The sequence below is a fragment of the Rhyacophila brunnea genome, unplaced genomic scaffold, assembly GCF_057557595.1.
Source record: "Rhyacophila brunnea isolate RB1 unplaced genomic scaffold, BYU_Rbru_1.0 scaffold_12, whole genome shotgun sequence".
Lineage (NCBI taxonomy): Eukaryota > Metazoa > Arthropoda > Insecta > Trichoptera > Rhyacophilidae > Rhyacophila > Rhyacophila brunnea.
Window position 1 is genome coordinate 21,986,275 of NW_028232774.1, and position 25,490 is coordinate 22,011,764.

General features: G+C 35.8%; 1 protein-coding gene across 2 annotated transcripts in view; it reads left to right on the forward strand.

Moving 5' to 3' along the window:
* The window catches only part of Cbp53E (Calbindin 53E), a 319,445-nt gene that overhangs the window by 226,780 nt on the left and 67,175 nt on the right, over positions 1-25,490 (forward strand). For both annotated transcript variants that reach the window (XM_085960956.1, XM_085960955.1), the window contains exon 5: positions 24,385-24,474. In XM_085960956.1, coding sequence (XP_085817082.1) covers positions 24,385-24,474 — 90 coding nt within the window. The remainder of the gene's footprint in view (positions 1-24,384; positions 24,475-25,490) is intronic.

Sequence of the window (25,490 nt, forward strand, 5' to 3'; positions counted from 1 at the left end):
CATTATGCACATCGCCCAATCATAAAGATAAAACTGATACAGACTATAGGTACTTACTAGCCTTATTAGTAATATAAATACAGATACTAAATTAATATATTAAAATAATATCTTGAAAAGACATCCAATGTAGTAATAACATTTCGCCATTCACAATTTTTGACAATTTACGCAATAAAACTTTTACTAGATACATCAGTATATGGAATTTATAATTTTTATTATATTGTTTCTCATAGAGGGCCTCAAAATCAGCCAGTGCTTTGGTCTTCAAGTGTCTAAACCCGCCACTAGTGACCAGTGGCGCACCCAGGATTTAATATTGGGGGAGGAGAATGTAAATTAGTCCCATAGGCTCTTTTTCTTCTTCACAGCCTAATTTCTCGTTTTCTATTGCACTCGGTGTACCTACACCATGGTCCCCACATCCTGAAACGGGCCCTCAGGCTAGGAAATTTGGCGGGCCCCCTACCTACTGCTTAGATTAAAGACAGTGTGAAACACTACATTAACATTTTTCAAAATGTGTTTCAGTTCAAATTAAGGGTACTTATACAGTGAATTATTGGCGATTTTCAATACATCCACTTTAATAACGGAGCTGTCTGTATCGACACATAATAATCAAAAAATATATTGCACAATTATATAAGTAACTAGCTGACTCGGCAAACGTTGTTCTGCCATATAAATTATTTCTAGTGAATATTTTGGTTGTTAAATAAAAAATAACGAATGTATCGTAAGTGTGTGGGGATGGGATCTATGACAGAAAGAGGAATAGAGCGCTGTAGACGATGACCGCCGATAAAAACAAAAAACATCAACCATTCATTTTCTCAATTCAAAATGACTAATGATGTTCATAATGAATGAATTACCTGTGACAGGATCTCGTTGTTTAATGTTTATGCAATATCCGCCTTGTCCCTTCCAGAAAATTAGCGGATATTGGAGAGCGTCGTATGAACGGTGTGTGTCAGCGATGAACTCCAGATTATTGTTTCTTCTTCGAATCACGATTTCTCGCGTCGATGTGCGGTCGCCAACCATGATTCCCGCAATGTCGTCAACAACAGGTGCATTGAATCGACGCACGTGCTCTCCAGCTGGTGTTTTATCAGGATTGATGACAATAGCGTGATTGTCACTTTGCAATTTGTGCATGTGTGCTTTGAAGAATTTCAATAATTCATTGTGCTCATTCAACAGGGCGTCCAGTTCGCCGACGATGCGCCTGGAAATAGGCAAATTGAGGGCATTGTAGCCGCAACGTGCATCCACATGATTGATGTCCTCACCGCCCATGAATTAGATTTGTAAAAAATTATGTGGTTCGTTTGGCATTGGCAGCAATGAGCCTACTTTGTGGTATACTTGGCCTTTGATTTTAAACGTAGAATGGAATTGTTGACCATTTGCCGCAGTATTGTGAACTATTTCTATTGCTCCGAACGAAGTCATTTGGAAGCATGAATTGAATGTGCGGATGGACTTCAGGAACAGGTTTGAATCTGGAACCGTGCCGATGAGCAAGCCGTTCAATGGTTCTGGTGGTATCTCAATTTCTGGTAGTTGCACTTTTCCTGATGCGCAACACATCCTGGCTGACTCATGTTTGAATTTGAGCGCATGACAATGGGGACATTCTTTGTCCATAGCACCAATCAGCACTTTTGGATGAGCGGAATATTCAATATCTGGCTCGTACTCGAATGCGAGACGAAGGAACGAAGCGGATGTAAATGTTCGATGTACTTGTTATAGTTGTCGGTCATTTGCTCTGCGTGTGTTAACTACGAACCGGCGCGCTTGGCTCCGTTCCAATTGTCGTTGTTGATTTCGTTCAGCTCGTGCCTCTTATGATTGAGATGCACGCAATTGCGACATGCTTACATGCACGTTTTTGTTATCTTGTTGGATTTGTTCGTCTGTTCTTTCTGCTCTACTATTTCGCACGTTTGTTGCTTAATTCGTTCGACGGCCCAAATGGCCCCCCTTGCGCCTTGCTGGCATTGTGCACTGTAATACACGCACATAAAAATAGATAAATTAAAATAAATCGTACAAAATTATGCACGCACTGCGTTGTGATATGCCGAATGAAATGTCAAAATGACGCGACGCTTTTCTTTAATTCTTCTCGGACGTAGCGCCATCTGTCATTCAACAACATAAATAATTTCGTTCTGTTTGAAATACGAACGGCGGTTAAATTTGTTCATACAAAAATAATAAAATCGCGATTAAAAAATAGGAGGGTAGGGCTTAGGAGGGTGAAAATTTGGGGTTATAGGTATTTTTTATGCCAAATAATGAGGAGGAGGAGGAGTTCGACCACAAACATCGTGACACGAGATTTTTATATATATAGAGATTGAAAATGTTCATGGCCATGAAGTTTAATAGCGCCGCAGGCGACTTTTTTTACTATTAAAGCTAATTTATGATGTGTGTTTATCTCACTTATCTCGTAAACCCGACAAGCCGGGCCCCCACAGCCCGGGCACCCAGGCTAGAGCCCTGTCAGTCCTCCTCAGCCATGACTTACACCTCTCGGGTGGACACTGAGAATTTTTTGACAGTTCCATTAGGGATTGGGTTTCTAAAAAAACCTGACCTTACGTGTTTCGAAATTTTTGTGTTAGAAATTAAAATCTAAGAAATTGTTCCATAAAGGTGCTGGAGAATTACAAATCATTTTTTTGCTGTGTTTTTATTTGTCTAATCTACTGGCTTTCAATTTCAATATTTTTGGGGGGGGCCAAGGCCCCTTGCCCCCCCCCCCCCTGGGTGCGCCACTGCTAGTGACTATAGGTTTGGTTTTGTATGTATTTCTATCTATACTGTCATCAGTGACATCTACACACTGACGCAATACAAGTGAAAGAATGAATTCCGTAATATTCAGGCTTTGTCTATATAAATGTACCTACATATATATATATATATATCTCTATATATATAAAAATCTCGTGTCACGATGTTTGTGGTCGAACTCCTCCGAAACCGCTAGACCAATTTTTATGAATTTTTTTATGTATAATTGTTAGGTATGAGAATAGGTCAACAAGTATATTTCATACCGCTAGGTGATTCGGGTATCTCTATCCAGAAAAAAAATTCTTTAAAGCTCGACCGATTTTTATGATTTTTTTTATGTATATTTGTTAAGTATAAAAATAGGTCAACAAGTATATTTCATACCGCTAGGTGATTCGGGTATCTCTATCTAGAAAAAAATTTCTTTTATTTTTTTGACAATTTTTTTTTGTATTTTTTTTTTATTTGGCATCAAAAAATACCTATAACCCAAAATTTTCACCCTCCTACTTCCACCCTCCCATTTTTTTAACGCGATTTTAGTATTTTTGTATGAACAAATGAACCGTCGTTCGTATTTCAAACAGAACGAAATTATTTATGTTGTTGAATGACAGATGGCGCTATGTCCGAGAAGAATTCACGAGAAGCGTCGCGTTATTTTGACATTTCATGTACAAAGCGTTTTCCTAAACATTTCACCAACGACATGATCACAAATGTCGACGGATATCCAATATATCGTCGAAGAAATACTGATAATGGCGGACAATCATTTACGCTAAATATCAACAACGCAGACATTGACAATCGTTGGGTGGTACCATATTCGCCTCTGCTGAGCAAAACATTCAATGCTCATATTAATGTTGAGTTCTGCAGTTCGGTGAAGAGCATCAAATACATTTGCAAGTATGTGAATAAAGGCAGCGATATGGCTGTATTTCAAATTCAAAATACCGATGTGAATGCTCCTCGATTGAATGACAACGACGAAATAATGCGCTACCAAATTGGCCGGTACATCAGCTCCAATGAAGCTGTCTGGCGTATCTTTGGTTTCCCAATTCATGAACGGGACCCAGCAGTTATACATTTAGCCGTCCATTTTGAAAACGGCCAGCGCGTATTTTTCACCAACGAGACAGCATTTGAGCGTGCCATAAATCCACCAAAAACTACTCACCGAATTTTTCGAATTGTGTAATCGTGCGGATACTTTCGGTGCCTTTGCACGAACATTACTCTATTCCGAAGTACCTCTCTATTTCACATGGAATCAAACAAAAAATGGATGCCCCGCAAGCAAGGCACACCAATTGTTGCGTGCCCCGGCCTATTCAAATCAAACACTTTGGGCCGAGTATATACAGTCAATCCAAGGCAGATTGAGTGTTTCTATCTGCGACTGTTGTTGGTTAATGTCACCGGCTCATTATCATTTCAAGATATACGCAAAGTGAATGGGCAACAGTATCCAACATATAAAGATGCATGCCTTGCACTCGGCTTGCTCGAAGACGACAATCACTGGGACGATATGCTTGCTGAAGCAGCATTGGGCTGTACAGCAACACAAATTCGTCTACTATTCGCTATAGTGTTGACTACATGTTTCCCGCGACGAGCAGACACGTTGTGGGATAAGCACAAAGATTCAATGACTGACGATATATTGCATCGAATTCGTACACGGTGCAACGATCTAACGATTCCATTCAGTGACGCTATGTACAATGAAGCATTGATTACTATCGAGGATCTTTGCGTTGTCATTGCCAATTTACCACTCAGTCATTTCGGTATGAGTTCGCCAAATCGAAGTACTTCTGATTTAATGGACACCGAAATGAATCGTGAACTGCAGTACGATACTGCAGAAATGGCAGCGATTGTTACTCGCAATGTCCCACTACTGACTCATGAACAAAAAATCATTTACGACCGCATTATGCTGGCAGTTTTGGCGGGACAAGGTGGATTCTTTTTTTTTTGATGCACCAGGTGGAACTGGCAAAACATTTCTCATTTCGCTAATTCTCGCCAAAATACGATCAAATAATGGCATTGCATTGGCTGTTGCATCATCTGGCATTGCAGCAACTTTATTGGATGGAGGCAGAACAGCTCATTCAGCATTTAAGCTGCCACTGAATATTCATAATAACCCAGACGCAATGTGCAACATAAAAAAACAATCGTCCATGGCCACAGTGCTGAAACAATGCAAAATTATCATCTGGGATGAATGCACTATGGCACACAAACATTCTCTTGAGGCGTTGAACAGAACACTCAAAGATATAAGAAACAACGACAAACTATTCGGCGGCACTCTGTTACTCCTTTCAGGTGATTTCAGATAAACACTTCCCATCATTCCACGTTCAACGTACGCTGATGAGATCAACGCTTTGAAATCATCGCCACTGTGGCGTAATGTTGAAAAAGACCAGCTAAAAATAAACATGCGCGTGCAAATGCTACAAGATTCATCTGCTGACACATTTTCGAACCAATTGTTAGATATCGGCGATGGAAAAGTTGCTGTCTATGAAAATACTGGATGCATAAAATTGCCCACTAATTTCTGCAGAATCGTTGATTCGCAAAATGCTCTCATTGACCGCATATTTCCCGATGTACGCACACAATACATAAATCATGCGTGGCTAGCAGAAAGACCTATGTTGGCAGCAAAAAATGTGGACGTTGACGATTTAAACTTCAAGATACAGCAGTCGTTGCCAGGCGATTTGGTATCATACAAATCGATCGATACAGTTTGCGATGTCAACGAAGCTGTAAATTATCCAACAGAGTTTTTGAACTCACTGGATTTACCAGGCATGTCAACACACCTTCTATGACTGAAAGTTGGATCTCCGGTTATTTTACTTCGGAATTTGAACCCACCACGGCTGTGCAATGGCACGCGATTGGTCATTAAAAAATTGATGAAAAACATTATCGAAGCCACCATTTTGAATAGCAAATTCCGAGCCGAAAATGTTTTGCTGCCACGAATTCCAATGATTCTTACAGACGTGCCAATTGAATTCAAACGCGTTCAATTTCCTATTAGATTGGCATTCACAATGACAATCAATAAGTCGCAAGGCCAAACGATGTCTGTTTGCGGCTTAGATCTGGGCACACCATGTTTTTCACACGGACAATTGTACGTGGCATGTTCTCGCGTGGGCAAACCATCGAGCTTATTCGTGTTGGCTAAAGACGGACTGATAAAAAATATTGTACACTCAATTGCTCTTCAAAATTAATATTGATTTTCTTTATTTCATTTTCCTACTTTAGGATAAAAAAATTATAATTTTTTTTCACTTTACATTTAACTTTTAAGAGATCAAACAATGAATATGTTATCGGCGGTCATCGTCTACAGTGCTCCATTCCTCTTTCTGTCATAGATCTCATCCCAACACACTTACAATACATTCGTTATTTTTATTTAACAACCAAAATATTTACTAGAAATAATTTAGATGGCAGAACAACGTTTGCTGGGTCAGCTAGTATATTTATATAAGTCAAAATATGTTTGTTTGATTTGCTTTTCCTACTTGGCGTCAAATGACATCTACATAAAAAATATACAGTTTGTTTGTTCAAATTATCTCTCCTGCCAATTCCAATTTTGAATTTTCACGACAGATAAATTTTACATATTTTTGATGTTAATTTCTTTTGTTTGACTTGGCTGCAAGAATCTCCTATATATTATTATCCTAAGAGATTTTGGAAAATTCACTAACGGCTCATTTAAGCGACATTTTATTGTTATTTTTACATCTTCACTTCAAAATGTGCGCTACCGATTCATCTACCGTTTGAATTGACCACATTTCACAAATTTTCAATGATTTCACAGGTACTTGACGTTTATAACTGATATTTTCTCATACAGCGTATACAATTCGCCATACTTCTTTTAACATACAGCAGAATGACGTCTTCGTCGCTTAAGACCTTCTAATCCTTTATTTGACAAACGGATTCGATTATTTTTATTCAAATATCGTAATGTAGGCATTGGCGCACTTTTTTCCGGTGAAAAAACCATAATCTTGCTACAATTTACTGCGTAAATAAAAATCTGACAGGTGTGTCCGCCACTGTCCGTCATATCATAGATAACGTGACATTCCAAATTTGATTTTTTTAAATACTTCTTTGTGGCTGTTCACCCACTATTTTTGTTATTGAATAATTACCTAGGCTACTAATTTCCATACTAAAAAAGTTGCCATTGCAAACAATGAAAGAAATTAATACGAATTGTTATAGTTATCAAAATGTGTGATATTGTATAATATCTACCTATTTTTTTCGTCTCTATCATTATCAATCTTGACCTATACACTGCTGGATGAAGGCCTCCTAAGCCTTATTCTACTCCTTACTTACACATGAATTGTTATATTTATCAAAATCAGTGATATAATATTATAATCTACCTATCTATATATAATGCCATTATTATCACGAGCCTCAATAAATCCACTGCTGGATGAAGGCCTCTCTACGTTGATTGTATTCTTGACAGTATTGAATTTCTAATGTTATTTATCTACATATTCATATCGTCATCATAATCATCATCATCATCATCAACTAGGATCAATCCACTACTGGATGAAGGGTTCCGCAACCTGATTCTACTACTATCGGTTTAACGAATTTGCGATATTATACCTATTTCTATCATTCTTATATCATCGACCTGAACCAATCCACTGCTGGATAATGGCCTCCCTAGCCCGGTTCTACTCCTTTCTGTCATATGAATTGCTGTATTTATCAAAATCGGTGATATTATATTTAAAAACATATTCATATCGTCATCATCATCATCAACCAGGATCCATCCACTGCTTAATAAAGACCTCCCTAGCCTGATTCTACTCCTTTTGTCATATGAATGTATGTATTTATCAAAATCAGTGATATTATATGTATCTACACATTCATATCGTCATCATCATCATCATCATCATCATATACCTGAACCAATCACTGCTTAATAAAGACCCCCTTAGCCTAATTCTCCTCCTTTCTGTCATATGAATTTCTGTATTTATCAAAATCGGTGATATTATATTTATCTACATATTCATATCGTCATCATCATCATCATCATCGACCTGAACCAATCCACTGCTTAATAAAGACCTCCCTAGCCAGATTCTACTCCTTTCTGTCATATGAATTTCTGTATTTATCAAAATCGGTGATATTATATGTATCTACACATTCATATCGTCATCATCATCATCATCATTATCATATACCAGAACCAATCCACTGCTTAATAAAGACCCCCTTAGCCTAATTCTCCTCCTTTCTGTCATATGAATTTCTGTATTTATCAAAATCGGTGATATTATATTTATCTACATATTCATATCGTCATCATCATCATCATCATCGACCTGAACCAATCCACTGCTTAATAAAGACCTCCCTAGCCAGATTCTACTCCTTTCTGTCATATGGATTTCTGTATTTATCAAAATCGGTGATATTATATTTATTTACATATTCATATCGTCATCATCATCATCATTGACCTGAACCAATCCACTACTTAAAGACCTCCTTAGCCTGATTCTACTCCTTTCTGTCATATGCATTGCTGTATTTATCAAAATCGGTGATATTATATTTATCTACATATTCATATGGTCATTATCATTATCATCATCATTGACCTGAACCAATCCACTGCTTAATAAAGACCTCCCTAGCCAGATTCTACTCCTTTCTGTCATATGAATTGCTGTATTTATCAAAATCGGTGATATTATATTTATTTAAATATTCATATCGTCATCATCATTATCAACCAGGATCCATCCACTGCTTAATAAAGACCTCCCTAGCTTGATTCTACTCCTTTTGTCATATGAATGTATGTATTTATCAAAATCTGTGATATTATATGTATCTACACATTCATATCGTCATCATCATCATCATCATTATCATATACCTGAACCAATCCACTGCTTAATAAAGACCCCCTTAGCCTAATTCTCCTCCTTTCTGTCATATGAATTTCTGTATTTATCAAAATCGGTGATATTATATTTATCTACATATTCATATCGTCATCATCATCATCATCATCGACCTGAACCAATCCACTGCTTAATAAAGACCTCCCTAGCCAGATTCTACTCCTTTCTGTCATATGAATTTCTGTATTTATCAAAATCGGTGATATTATATTTATTTAAATATTCATATCGTCATCATCATCATCAACCAGGATCCATCCACTGCTTAATAAAGACCTCCCTAGCTTGATTCTACTCCTTTTGTCATATGAATGTATGTATTTATCAAAATCTGTGATATTATATGTATCTACACATTCATATCGTCATCATCATCATCATCATTATCATATACCTGAACCAATCCACTGCTTAATAAAGACCCCCTTAGCCTAATTCTCCTCCTTTCTGTCATATGAATTTCTGTATTTATCAAAATCGGTGATATTATATTTATCTACATATTCATATCGTCATCATCATCATCATCATCGACCTGAACCAATCCACTGCTTAATAAAGACCTCCCTAGCCAGATTCTACTCCTTTCTGTCATATGAATTTCTGTATTTATCAAAATCGGTGATATTATATTTATTTAAATATTCATATCGTCATCATCATCATCAACCAGGATCCATCCACTGCTTAATAAAGACCTCCCTAGCTTGATTCTACTCCTTTTGTCATATGAATGTATGTATTTATCAAAATCTGTGATATTATATGTATCTACACATTCATATCGTCATCATCATCATCATCATTATCATATACCTGAACCAATCCACTGCTTAATAAAGACCCCCTTAGCCTAATTCTCCTCCTTTCTGTCATATGAATTTCTGTATTTATCAAAATCGGTGATATTATATTTATCTACATATTCATATCGTCATCATCATCATCATCATCGACCTGAACCAATCCACTGCTTAATAAAGACCTCCCTAGCCAGATTCTACTCCTTTCTGTCATATGGATTTCTGTATTTATCAAAATCGGTGATATTATATTTATTTACATATTCATATCGTCATCATCATCATCATTGACCTGAACCAATCCACTACTTAAAGACCTCCTTAGCCTGATTCTACTCCTTTCTGTCATATGCATTGCTGTATTTATCAAAATCGGTGATATTATATTTATCTACATATTCATATGGTCATTATCATTATCATCATCATTGACCTGAACCAATCCACTGCTTAATAAAGACCTCCCTAGCCAGATTCTACTCCTTTCTGTCATATGAATTGCTGTATTTATCAAAATCGGTGATATTATATTTAAAAACATATTCATATCGTCATCATCATCATCAACCAGGATCCATCCACTGCTTAATAAAGACCTCCCTAGCTTGATTCTACTCCTTTTGTCATATGAATGTATGTATTTATCAAAATCTGTGATATTATATGTATCTACACATTCATATCGTCATCATCATCATCATCATTATCATATACCTGAACCAATCCACTGCTTAATAAAGACCCCCTTAGCCTAATTCTCCTCCTTTCTGTCATATGAATTTCTGTATTTATCAAAATCGGTGATATTATATTTATCTACATATTCATATCGTCATCATCATCATCATCATCGACCTGAACCAATCCACTGCTTAATAAAGACCTCCCTAGCCAGATTCTACTCCTTTCTGTCATATGGATTTCTGTATTTATCAAAATCGGTGATATTATATTTATTTACATATTCATATCGTCATCATCATCATCATTGACCTGAACCAATCCACTACTTAAAGACCTCCTTAGCCTGATTCTACTCCTTTCTGTCATATGCATTGCTGTATTTATCAAAATCGGTGATATTATATTTATCTACATATTCATATGGTCATTATCATTATCATCATCATTGACCTGAACCAATCCACTGCTTAATAAAGACCTCCCTAGCCAGATTCTACTCCTTTCTGTCATATGAATTGCTGTATTTATCAAAATCGGTGATATTATATTTATTTAAATATTCATATCGTCATCATCATCATCAACCAGGATCCATCCACTGCTTAATAAAGACCTCCCTAGCTTGATTCTACTCCTTTTGTCATATGAATGTATGTATTTATCAAAATCTGTGATATTATATGTATCTACACATTCATATCGTCATCATCATCATCATCATTATCATATACCTGAACCAATCCACTGCTTAATAAAGACCCCCTTAGCCTAATTCTCCTCCTTTCTGTCATATGAATTTCTGTATTTATCAAAATCGGTGATATTATATTTATCTACATATTCATATCGTCATCATCATCATCATCATCGACCTGAACCAATCCACTGCTTAATAAAGACCTCCCTAGCCAGATTCTACTCCTTTCTGTCATATGAATTTCTGTATTTATCAAAATCGGTGATATTATATTTATTTAAATATTCATATCGTCATCATCATCATCAACCAGGATCCATCCACTGCTTAATAAAGACCTCCCTAGCTTGATTCTACTCCTTTTGTCATATGAATGTATGTATTTATCAAAATCTGTGATATTATATGTATCTACACATTCATATCGTCATCATCATCATCATCATTATCATATACCTGAACCAATCCACTGCTTAATAAAGACCCCCTTAGCCTAATTCTCCTCCTTTCTGTCATATGAATTTCTGTATTTATCAAAATCGGTGATATTATATTTATCTACATATTCATATCGTCATCATCATCATCATCATCGACCTGAACCAATCCACTGCTTAATAAAGACCTCCCTAGCCAGATTCTACTCCTTTCTGTCATATGGATTTCTGTATTTATCAAAATCGGTGATATTATATTTATTTACATATTCATATCGTCATCATCATCATCATTGACCTGAACCAATCCACTACTTAAAGACCTCCTTAGCCTGATTCTACTCCTTTCTGTCATATGCATTGCTGTATTTATCAAAATCGGTGATATTATATTTATCTACATATTCATATGGTCATTATCATTATCATCATCATTGACCTGAACCAATCCACTGCTTAATAAAGACCTCCCTAGCCAGATTCTACTCCTTTCTGTCATATGAATTGCTGTATTTATCAAAATCGGTGATATTATATTTATTTAAATATTCATATCGTCATCATCATCATCAACCAGGATCCATCCACTGCTTAATAAAGACCTCCCTAGCTTGATTCTACTCCTTTTGTCATATGAATGTATGTATTTATCAAAATCTGTGATATTATATGTATCTACACATTCATATCGTCATCATCATCATCATCATTATCATATACCTGAACCAATCCACTGCTTAATAAAGACCCCCTTAGCCTAATTCTCCTCCTTTCTGTCATATGAATTTCTGTATTTATCAAAATCGGTGATATTATATTTATCTACATATTCATATCGTCATCATCATCATCATCATCGACCTGAACCAATCCACTGCTTAATAAAGACCTCCCTAGCCAGATTCTACTCCTTTCTGTCATATGGATTTCTGTATTTATCAAAATCGGTGATATTATATTTATTTACATATTCATATCGTCATCATCATCATCATTGACCTGAACCAATCCACTACTTAAAGACCTCCTTAGCCTGATTCTACTCCTTTCTGTCATATGCATTGCTGTATTTATCAAAATCGGTGATATTATATTTATCTACATATTCATATGGTCATTATCATTATCATCATCATTGACCTGAACCAATCCACTGCTTAATAAAGACCTCCCTAGCCAGATTCTACTCCTTTCTGTCATATGAATTGCTGTATTTATCAAAATTGGTGATATTATATTTATCTACATATTCATATCGTCATCATCATCATCATCGACCTAAACCAATCCACTGCTTAATAAAGACCTCCCTAGCTTGATTCTACTCCTTTCTGTCATATGAATTGCTGTATTTATCAAAATCGGTGATATTATATTTATTTACATATTCATATTGTCATTATCATCATCATCATCATCGACCTGAAACAATCCACTGCTTAATAAAGACCTCGCTAGCCTGATTCTACTCTTTTCTGTCATATGAATTTCTGTATTTATCAAAATCGGTGATATTATATTTATTTACATATTCATATCATCATTATCATCGACCTAAACCAATCCACTACTTAAAGACCTCCTTAGCCTGATTCTATTCCTTTCTGTGATATGAATTTCTGTATTTATCAAAATCGGTGATATTACATTTATCTACATATTCATATCGTCATCATCATCAACCAGGATCAATTCACTGCTGGATGAAGAGTTCCGCAACCTGATTCTACTACTATATTATACCTATTTCTATCGTCCTTATCATCATTGACCTGAACCCATCTATTGCTGGATAAAGGCCTCCCATGCCTGATTCTACTCCTTTCTGTCATTTGAATTGCTGTATTTATCAAAATCGGTGATAATATATTATATCTATTTCCATTATCATTATGAAGCTGAATCAATCCACCGGTGGATGAAGGCCTCTCTAAGTTGTTTGAATTTCTGTCGGTCATATGAATTACTATATTTATCAAAATTGCTGATATTATATTTTCCCATTCATAATATCGTCATTATCATCATCAACCAAGATTAATCCACTGCTGGATGAAGGTTAACCCAACCTAATTCTACTCTTCTTGGTCATATAAACTGCAATATTTTTTAAATTTGTGATTTTATATACCTACCCATTTATATCGTCATTATCGTCATCAACCTGTATCAATCCACTGCTGGATGAAGGCCTTTTTTAGCTGATTCCACATCTTTAGGTCTTATAAATTCCTATTCTTATCAGATATAATATGTATTACTTCATTATTTATCAACATTTGTCTCGATATGAATGTCCCGCACCGGGAAACTATATTGTTTAAGTTTAATTTTAAAAAAAAAATATGATTTTTACGATATTATTCTGTGGCTCCAAGCATTTATTTTTTATAGACAATGAAACAAAATAATGTTAAAATTTATTTTTTATGCTGCTAACCTTTTTCTATTATGTAAATGGGACCCGAAAGAGATTAATATTCGCGTTATATTGGATCGCTATTTATGATAATCACGATTGAGATGTATAACTATTTATCATATTTAAATGCACATACCTACACATATATTGTATTAAAATTAAAATGACAGTGGTAGCAATCGGCGATTGCCAGCTGTTTTGCTAGGCTTAGCAGCCTGAAATGGTGTCAGATGATATTGAGAAGGCCAGACTCCAGAATAGACTACGCACATGACTCTAAATTTGTATTTGCAGTGACGACATGCATATCGTAAAACTGACAAATCAGATAAATTTTCAATTGTCTGACGTGAATGAAAATCCATCCCGAAGGGACAACTATGGCGCCGTCTATACACACTTTACAATTATTATATTAAAATCCAACACCAAGTCACTATGATGAAAAGCTGTCTGCAAGACCTAGCGAGACAGACTGGCGAGAGCCAGCTGGCTCAGCTACTAATTTTTATTTAGACGTATGTCTAGATATAAATATATTGAAGAATGTAATTATTATTGTTTTGTTAGTAGTAGGTAAGATAAATGTAAATCGATCTAAGTGACCTCGTATTGGGCACTTTATTAGGGCTACTTTATAATAAAAAATCGTAATCAGTAGGTATAAAAAATATGTTTACGATTCAAGCGTTTATATAAATAAGAAATGCTTTAATTTCATTACGCTATAAGAAATTCTCTTTATACTTCAAATAATTCTCTTTCATGTCGCAACGAGAAAGACGGATGCGTGATTTCCTCCCTTATCTTTTCAACTTCAAATAGAAAATCGGATGTCACACTTAATACATAAGACATACGTTTCCAACCTATATTGACTTATAAAGGCTTGATTTGGGTCTCAATGTATTGAAACGACGTCAAAATAATCACGGCACTAATTTATAAGTCGTATTTATTTAAGATTTACTAATAATAAACATTTTCATTAATTTACATATGTTACAAAAGGCTGTGAATTGGATGCGTTGGAAAGTAGAAACTTTCACCAAATCATTTTTACAGCTAGTTTGCGCATGCGGTCTCCAAGCAGCATAAATCAAAATTACGTATGGATGATAGGTTTTTTATTGTATACATGAGTGGTTTTGTAACCGGGTGCACAGCCTTCAATAATAAATGGGCCATGATATAAATTTCCATCTAAGATGCTAGGAAATATTGTAGTAATATTTGGCTTTAAAAATCTAAGAATATTTATTTATACCTAGTAGGTATTTCAATAATTTCTCCTGAAACTGATCTATTAAATTATTAAATTTATCCTCAAATGGTTTAATGGTAAATGTGCCGCAGAGGTGGCCATGAGATTTTACAACTTTCTTTTTAGACCAAACCAAACCCAACCTAACCTAACCTAACCTAATATAACCTACCCCAACCTAATATTACCTCATATAATCTTAGTTTGTGACAATGGCCGACAGAAAAAGGTATTTATTATAATTGTCTACATGGAATAAACTGTTTTCGTAAAAAAATATATAAAATCTCATGGCTACCTCTGCGGCACAATTACCGGTTTATTATTGGGATAAAACAGCGTTTTTTAAGATTTCATCATTTTTTTCCTTAAATTTTGTAAATTAGTAGTGATAAAAAGTAATATGTTCATACAATATTAATTAATACAAAAGTTATCATAAATAAAATAGATAGGTATGGTAAAAAAAATGTATGTAAGTACCGTTACCAAATCTTTATCATAAAATTACTTATGGGAAACTTTAAAATAGGCAGCACTATTCTAAAAATATCTATAAGTAATACCAGCGCTCGAAATGGAAAGTTTACGAACCGGAGCGCTCGACAGTTTTCTGAAGATATTTCCATAGTTATTAAATTTTATTGGTATTTCATAAAAATAAGTGTGTTAAATTTTCTGTTTTTGGCCTATCTGGTTCAAATGGTCAAATTGTTTTTTCCACGAGACGGAGCGATAATTTTGCCGATTTCACGAACAGTAACGGCGCTCCGGTGCGCTCCTGTCCATTTCGAGCCCTGAGTAATACAAAATAAGAAATTATTTCGTCTTCTTGCAAACGTACGCCGCCTAAATGAACAACATTGGAATGGGCTGGGCGACATTTCGTACGATTAGCTGTATAAAAGCCGTGAAAAAGAGAAACATATTATTATTTGTTAGTGGCAAACACACCCTGGACCTACGAGGCTGGACAACGGCGCCGCCCGCGTTACTATCCCGCCAAAACAGAGTTTGACATAAACAATGGCAATACTTAAACATCGTATTATAACTAATTATTACAGTGATGATTAATAAACACACTGCAAAAATATAAATATCTTGCGACCCTAAACCCCTGTAACATCTTACAACCGTATTACCTACCACGTGTGTAGTGTAATTAATTGTTTGATCTTTATAAAAAATGTACCCATAATGGTATTGTGTTAATAATAATAAACCTAACTCTGCGAAGAGGTATCAAATTTCAAGTTCCGTGTTTTCTTCACATTTACTAAAACATAAATACGTGATCTAAGCATAGATATACTACTAAATGAGGAGTTCCCATACAAGTGTCATTTTAAAAATGTACCACAAAAGAAGATATTACGAATATCGTCTTATAATATTTCCTTGTAGGTATTATGCGTTAAGACCGTTAACATGGATTCCCGGATTTCACCCGTATTGCCCTGGCTGTAAAACTAAATTTGCGTTCTTGAAATAGTGACCCTAAGGGTGTCTGCAACCCAAAGCTTGCAAGCTACCAAAAATTCATGTCTGAGCGGACAGAGCAAGTCGTCATGCGCTGACTATTAGTTAGAGTAAGATGCAAGCTAGATCGGGCTTACTCATAATAATTATTGCCAGGTCGTTTTCGAAACAAATATTAAGTGAGCTTATATTGAGTTAAGTCCGCTGATATTAAAATAGTATGTTTTAACACTGGCCGAGTCGCTGAAAATCGGGCGTCATTTTAAGAAGCATATGATTCATCCAGTAGTAAGTATATCAATGGATCTAAGTCACTTCACTGTAATCACAAAGAAATGAGATCCAGTAAAGAGGAGTTATCAATAATAAAAGCTAAATTCCGGGAAATCTTATTTTTTTTTAAATTTCGGGAATATGTACAATGAAATAATTAGTATTTATGTATTTACATAGTCAATTAATACTGTACAGGTAACATACAGTTTGTTTTCATACCCTCAGTATGGATGTAATTTAAAACTTAGTATTTAAAAAGATGTTTGTTCATCTATTTAAATCATTTTGTTAAAAGCTCCTCTCGCATTGACTAATAAAATGATTATGTTCTTATTATTATTATTATTATTATACGTATTAGCTGTTAATCGACTATGAATTCTAATAGATGTCTTGTCTGGAGTGCTAATGGTGCATTTACCATTAATTTATTGATGCACATAATGCAAATACAAAGTGTCTAGCTATTTTGGGAATAACCTCAACGTAAGTCATAATCGTAGACAGCCCGAGTTATTTATGTTGAATGGGTGACAGACCTATCATAAGAAATATAAAACAATGCTAATAGTTTCGGTTGATTAAGTGCGTGTTTTGAGTTATCTATATTTTATGTCTTCACGCGTTTTAACGACTTGAGGGTACCTATCTAAATGTATTTTAAAATTAAAAATTTGACCATAATACTTACGGAGAAAAATTATATATTATATAAATATATTTTCAGTTAAATTACGCTTCATTGAAGACTGCATATAGGCAAGATTTAAATTATTGATACCTAATACTCTTCTTCTTCTACTACCCAGGTCTGTCCAAAGCCACTTCCCTGCAGTTTAAGACGTCCAAAGTCTTTAAATCCAACACGACACTATCCCTCCTTCTTATACGAATTCTTCCTGAATGTCAGTTTCCTTGTCATATGCGACTCGTCCATCCTGTGTACATGGTCATCTATGTCGGCCCAATTTTATGGACTGCCCAATGTATGGGCCCCGTAAAAAAGCATACAGCTAATAGTTGTCTCTACCCCAACTGTATGTCATTGATGGGTCCAAAGATACAGTCTAAGAGTAAGTCTCTGAGCTATACATGACCACGGACATAATTAGTGTTTTGTAAATCCATTTTAGTGTTTTGTCGCTAACTCAATTCTTCATCCAATATTGATTTCTAGACCACTCTTAGTGTTAATAGAGGACCCCAGGTACACGAAATTCTTGACCCTCTCAAAAGCGCTCTTCTACATCCTGAAAGTATCATAAGGTCTGTCCGGCCCTCTTGATACTAACAAATATGTATTTGGTCTTCTCCACATTAACAATGGCTCTTAGTGTGATGGAATTTTTATCAATGTTTACAAATACTGTCAGAAAATGACAGTATTTTCGTTCCACCCTATAATATGAATCTCGTCCGTATAATATTTGAATTTTATAGTATATATAGTAGATACCAAATATAGAAACATAATTTACGATGTATTTATTTACAAGATCTTAATTTCGAAATATTTCAGTTAAACGAAGTAGTGAGACTTCTAATATGTATTCTATTTATACATATTATTCTGATTCAGTGCTAATTCCATCTTCTCTGAGCTGTACTACGGTAAGCCATAGATTATTCATTGCGAAACCCTGTCATAGACAAGGGAATGTAGTGTGATTTGACACATTTCCCGCCCACTGCGTCGTCCATTTTCTTTGGACGTTGTTTGCGAATTTTTTGTTGACCGTGTTTTTCCCCAAATCCCAAGACGGCAGAAAAAAAATAGACTAGATATGTAGGTAAAAGAAATACACAATATTATATTTTTTTACTTTTTATTGTACCTAGGTATATATTTTATGTAGCTATCAAGTGATATTTCATTTATACTCGTACTATAGCTAATATGTGTGGTTTTGTGTAAAATTCAATTTATTTAGCGGTTTTTGGTCACATCAAATAATGTATATTATTGAAGTTAATGGCCCCACCAATACACCATGTTTTAATCACGGGGCCCTACGTTAGATTATGAAGCAGTTGATATTTTATAACTAGGACTGTCTCACGGGCAGTTACCCAATACTACGAACACAATGCACTCAAATTTGATTCGACTGAATTACATAGTTTTACATTAAAAGTGACTGGCCATGAGAGAGAGAAGCTCGTAGAGAAAAAAATAAAAATATAATATATAGCAAAAGCTAATAAAATCCTGCCGACAAATCTAAATGAAGAGAACTTCACGTTGCAGTATGCCAACGCAGATTTAAATTGACCTTCAATCAAATGTACAGTAACAGTGTTTAAATTAGTAGTCATATAAGAATTATTAATATTTATTATTTTCCATATTTTGATAAACAAAACTAAGATAGCCTTCTCCTCCTGACTATATCATCAACAAAGAAAAGGGATACAATTAGTTCGTTGATAATTTAATATCCAGATGGTTTAACATTGAGTTTGAATTATCGCGGTAGAATTCCATATTTAAAATATCATAATATACATATTTTTTTTTGAATTATTCTACGGATTGGTTTATTAATAATAATTCATGGCTGTTGTCACATCAATGTTAATACAACCCTAGGTCAGGGATGGTGAACCTATTTATATAGGAAATTTGTTCGCGTCGATTCAAAGCTATTTCAGCAACAGATCGATCGAGTTTCGGATTGAATCATCATTGGTAGAGAGGCGTACCAGCATGGACTGTCCCCAAGGCTCTGTCCTTGGGCCCCTTTTCTGAAACGTCTTCTTCGACGATCTTTTCAGAATCCCGCTTCCATCCGACTGCACTATCATCGCCTATGTAGACGATGCGCTACTACTGGTGGAAGCCGATAGCAGGGTAAAGACTGAAAGTGCAGTTGGCAAAGCCCTAAAAATAATTGAGACATGATGAAAATTAAGGAGACTGTCCTTCGCATCTTCCAAAATAGAAGCCTAATAGCACCATTGTCCTAAAAGAACTGGTTAGATTTAAATGTACGCGGCCACCCAGAGTCCACTTTGGTAATACTAGCGTTAGATATCTCAGCGTTCAATTGGACACTATGTTGAATTTCGATGGCCATGCGCCAGGTCTATAAGGCTAGGACGACCTTCCAGAGAGTCGGCCGTATGGCTGGTGACAGATAGGGTCTACGGTTAAGGGAGTTTAAAATTGCCTACGACGCCATATTTATAAGAATCGCTGCCTACGCTGCTAGTGTTTGGTGTACACGTATCCACATACGTGTCAAAATTAGGAATATCTTTTAAGTGGGCATCACAGTGCATTGTTACTCATATATATCACAAAGGCATATTTCACAACTTCCACGGACGCGCTCCCTGTCCAGACCAGAATCATTTTTCTCGACATGCACATACAGGTACGTGGTGCATCCTCGATGCTCCTCAGAGGCTTTCACATTGCCCCGCCTCCAAACCTTGATGCTGAAAAAGTATTCTTGAAACAATGAAGCGGACTATACGTCTTATGATCAGCGAAAGTGGGATGCTTCTACCAAGGACAAGCACACATATTTGCTCTTTTCTAATATACAATGGCGATTGGAGATAACCAAATTTACTCCTGACCACTACACCAGTCAGTTTTTGACAAGGCCATGGTGGAGTCACTGCCAAGCTCTATGATTATGGACTTGTTACCGGCTAACATGTCCATGGGGCAATGAAAGGGCGGATGATCGGGCAAAGGGAGCTGGCCATTCAGGGGTACCATATCAGTGGATACCAGAAAACCTGGACTGGAATGAGGCTATAAAGAAAATGGGCCAAAGTATGTGGATAAATTTTTACCATAGGGCATCATTAGAAAAGGGGAAATGGAGTAAGTCTATTCTACCATCACCACGAGGTTTGTAGAGTCTCTTTCGACGAAGAATGAGCTTAAGTTAATACTGAGGCTAAGAACAGGGCACACAATGTGCAAAAGATTTGATTTCCTCATGGGAAGAAGCGAATCGCAACTCTGCGATGAATGTCATGTTTTAGAGGACTATGTACATGTAGCACTACAATGCCCTAAATATGAACTTCACAGAGCACAGCTGCGAATTGCGGATATCTATGAGAATGTCGACGAATTGAAGGGTGTCCTGTCGGTGGGTAAGACGGAAGAGCTAAGCATAATTGTAAAGTTATTTAACAGAATAGGAGTGAGGATTGATTGACGGATCCCCTTCTAGAGGAGAAGAGGCGATATGACAGCGAGTCGCAGTCAAAGCCTCGTAAAATCACAAAAAAAACATGTCCATGTGACGGAGAACTACAGGATGCAAACCATATCCCCTGGAAATGTCCGAGAATGTGCTCCGAGAGGGAAGAGATGCTTAAGTCGGTCCAACCAGCTGTTGGGCTCATCGGGTTGTCCAACTTAGTCACCACAAAGGCCAATTATATAACATTTTAAAAATTTGCAGCGTCTTATTGTGGACGTGAAGATCTCTTCACATAGTTTTGTTTGTCAGTAATGTTTTAGTTTTATTTAGTGTAACTTATAATATATAATTAAAGTCTCTGTGCCTTTCTTTCCAATGGCACGTTTCATTAAATTTCGTATTTCAGTAAACTCAGTCAAAGTTCACATGAAAGCGTGGCGATCTCAGTGTGGGTATCTGTTCCTGAGACATTCCCAGGCGTAAAAAGATGCTGATGCTTCACACCCAAACGTATGGCCTCGTGATAAGCTCGATTAAGACCGAGTGTGGTGCAGGGCGAATTGTTTTGGAGGGTCCATGTTTGTATTTATTATATTAGTATATTTAATAAATAAATATTATTCGTTTTGTACGTGAAGGTATTTGTGATAAGATATTGTATACAATACGTTTGGGATAATGACCTAGTAACCTTGATAATGTTGTATATAAAACACAACCGAAAGAAAAAAACCTAATCATACTTGGGCAGCCCTGCATCAAAATAATGGCCTATTTATTACGCAGCCCTTTATCTGCGCCTGGGGCCCGATTTGCCCCGAAAACCCCGCCAGGTCCGCATTGTGGAGCACGCTTTTACGGGCCAGAAAAAAAAAAACAACATTCGCTCTTCAGAACCGTTTTCACTTTAATGATTCTGTATGAACATGTTGGAGGGGTGATCGTCGTTCGGCTGTGTATTTTATAATGGTTTATATTTGCTTTGTATTGCTGTAGGGAGAAAATCGCCTGCGGCAGGTGTATCGAAATAGGGCCCGCGGGCCGTATAAATCTTAATTACGTTTTTTCTGTGAAAATAATTAATAATGGCAATTAATTGATTTGTCCTGTTACACTTCCCCACCTTCACTATAGCAGTACCAGGGAAAGTTGTTTGGCACCACGTCACTAAATTTTAACATTTATTTATAGGATATTGTAAAGTTATCATAAGCCTGTTTCAATCTCAATACACTACTAGATTAAAGCCTCCTCAAGCTCCCTTCACTATTATCGGTTCGTTCTCTTCGTCCACGGATAGTAACCATTGGATTATCGCTTTATTCCTGCGACCATCCTGTTTTTGAGCTATATGTCCTTCATATCTCCATTTAAAGGACTTATAATATTTAATTAGTTATGTACCTACTTATCCATTCGATCCAATTTCTGCATTTACGCAGGATGCTTAATCACAGAACAGATTAATAAAATAGAAATGCAAAGCCAGTCGCTGTCGACTAAGAATTTGAAGCCCAATATTGTTTATAACTTAATGACGGTCAGGCCATGAAATGCTTGAAATATAAAGCCTCGGATATTTCTTTAAACATTACTAATAGTGAATGCGCGTTTCGGTTACGTGGTAAACTTTAATGCACGCAGACGTAACTATTGAAAACAACATATTCTTTAACACGTGTTTAATTTTATCTCATATTTCTCCACACTCGAGAATTAAACCTTGTTACTAATACAACCAGAAGGTAATGCACTTCCCATTGTTCCCTGTTCTTAACATAGATATATCCATGCTACGGTGCGCAACACTTAATTTCTGGATTCCTATGTTATAAAAGACTAAAGACCCACCCACATTGAAGTGCATGTACGGTGCTTGTCGCCCGTTATCACGGGCTGCCGATATGGGAAAAAAGTGTGTAATGTCGTTGTTCTTGGTGTTTAACATCTTATCAGACTGATGCTCCCATCCCGTAGTACATTTTGAACCTTTAAACGAATATTGTCAGTTGGCAAAATCTGCCGTAATCATTAAAACAAGAATGAGCGCACTTCACGTTGAACTTCACTGCGTCTGCACCTGCTGAACATTTTTATCATATTCCACATGCCTGCACTTTTGTCACGTCAAACTGTCAAACTGACGTTATTTTTTGTTTTTAGCAGTTGGCACTATGCATTTTCTATGAGAATTTTGTCTATTACCTATGGTCTGCAGGCTGTGTTCTATTATCTATGAATATCATGCCGCATGTATTTCAACGTACGCACACGTAGAAACTGTTAAAATTAATTGAAATTAGCATGAATAATTAATAATAATTTAAATTACTAATACATTATAGTAGGCACCCTTCATCAGTGTCATTATTCAGTGAATTTACGATTTACGCAAAATGACAAAACCATAGACATTTTTATCGCCGTGAGTTTGTGATAGTCCGCGACATGCATCTCAATGTGGGTGGGCCTTGAGTTTCTCATGCATATTATATGAGCACTGGAACAATACATTCTTTAAACACCCTGCGCAAGAGGTATAATGGAAGATAGCTCTTGAAACATGGCGTTCAGACGTCAGATTGTGAATATCGTTAGTTACTATCGTCGACTTTATTACATCGAGCCTATTATATCATGTTATTTCACTCTTACTATATCTTGTTTCACGCCAAAATCATCGAAATATATGTATATTTAAGGTATGTTCCCGCAAGCGTTGTGGATAGTTTGCATATTATGTTAAATCAAAAAGAAAATGGTCGGGATTTATAATATGTAACTAATTTCTAAAGTAAGAAGTTTAGTTTTCAATATAATTGATTTTCCTGAATTTACAATAGTCGATTAGGTACCGTGTAAGACGCATGTCGACCAGAAAATTAAAAAACAAATGAGTGATTTGGTATAGGTAATAATTTCTGAACACTTTCGTCTTAGAAAATTAACTAAGCATTATTAATACATAGTATAGAGTCCAAATACATTTATAGTAAATGAATAGGCACGACAATAAAATTACATGTATCTGGCGTCAAAAAATAATTGACCTTTGAATAAAGGTGTCACTGTTGTAGGGACAGATAAAAATATTTAATTTATTTTAGTTATTGACAACACTAAATTACTTGTCAAAAATGGCGTTCCCGTAATCTTTTATCAAATCATTCTACTTTGTTTGGTTTGATTTGGGAAAACGCGAGAACAAACCTATGGTTTGTTTATAGCATATAGTCTATTGTCATTTGTCTATTGTATATTAAAATATGTCTTTCTTTTTTCTCAGGCCGTGTCAGACGCAATGTTGGCAGAACTGAAGGCGTGTTTCATGGAAGCGTACGACGACAACCAAGATGGAAAAATCGACATTCGTGAGGTGTGTAAACAATAAACATGTTTGTTGGTTTTTTCCTTCTAGAAGACTCAATTATGTTTGAAATATATACCGTTGCTGTCAAAGCGGTCGGGGAAAGTCATACTTCCTGTTATTTATTAAAGTAAGTGGTGGCTATATTCTACCGACACATTTCACTTAGGAGAAATAGTATTTATTTCAAAATATGTGTACAGATAATTGTTATATTAGTTCAATACATTCACAATATGACCAGCTTAACCAACCGCCAACTTAGCGTTTTTCTTGTCAGATATAGCATTTTTATTATACCTACATCTAGTTTGAAAAATAAATATCTGGGGAATGGTGTTAGGTTAATCTACATTTTTTCGACACCATAAGGAGCTGTCCACATATGACGTCACACAATTTAACCCCCCCCCCCATCATCATATTTTGTCACATAACCTTTTACCCCCCTGTCTATATTATGTCACATTTTTGACATCCTAAACGTTAGAAAACAGAAAAAATGTTTTTTTATCGATCCCCAATATTATGTTTTCAGATACTTTTATATTTTTTGTTTACTTTGTGACGTCACATTTTCTCTGACCTCCCTACACCTTCGTCACAAATCATCACATTATATCAGAACCCCTCTTCACTAGAGCATTACGTCATAACAATACAGCATTTCCCAACTCGTTATACAAGGAAATATTAACGGTAAACGTGTCGGAGGACACATAAAATTTCGTGGCTTAATAACTTTCGTAATTGTTACGAGTGCAGCTCCACCGAACTATACCGGGTAGCAAATGATAGAGCAAAGATCGCCTTGATGGTGGCCGCCTTTCGATAGGGGATGGCACTTTAATAATAAGACATCATACGGTAACAGTGATGTGTCTACGATGAAAGCACACATAATATGACAGTCTTTTGCAGCAAAGAAGCATTTGTTATTGTGTAGTTGTGATTAATCGGTAACAAGATAAAATATCATTAGAATTTAAAATATTTAAAATTCTAATGATAATTCCTTAGATGAT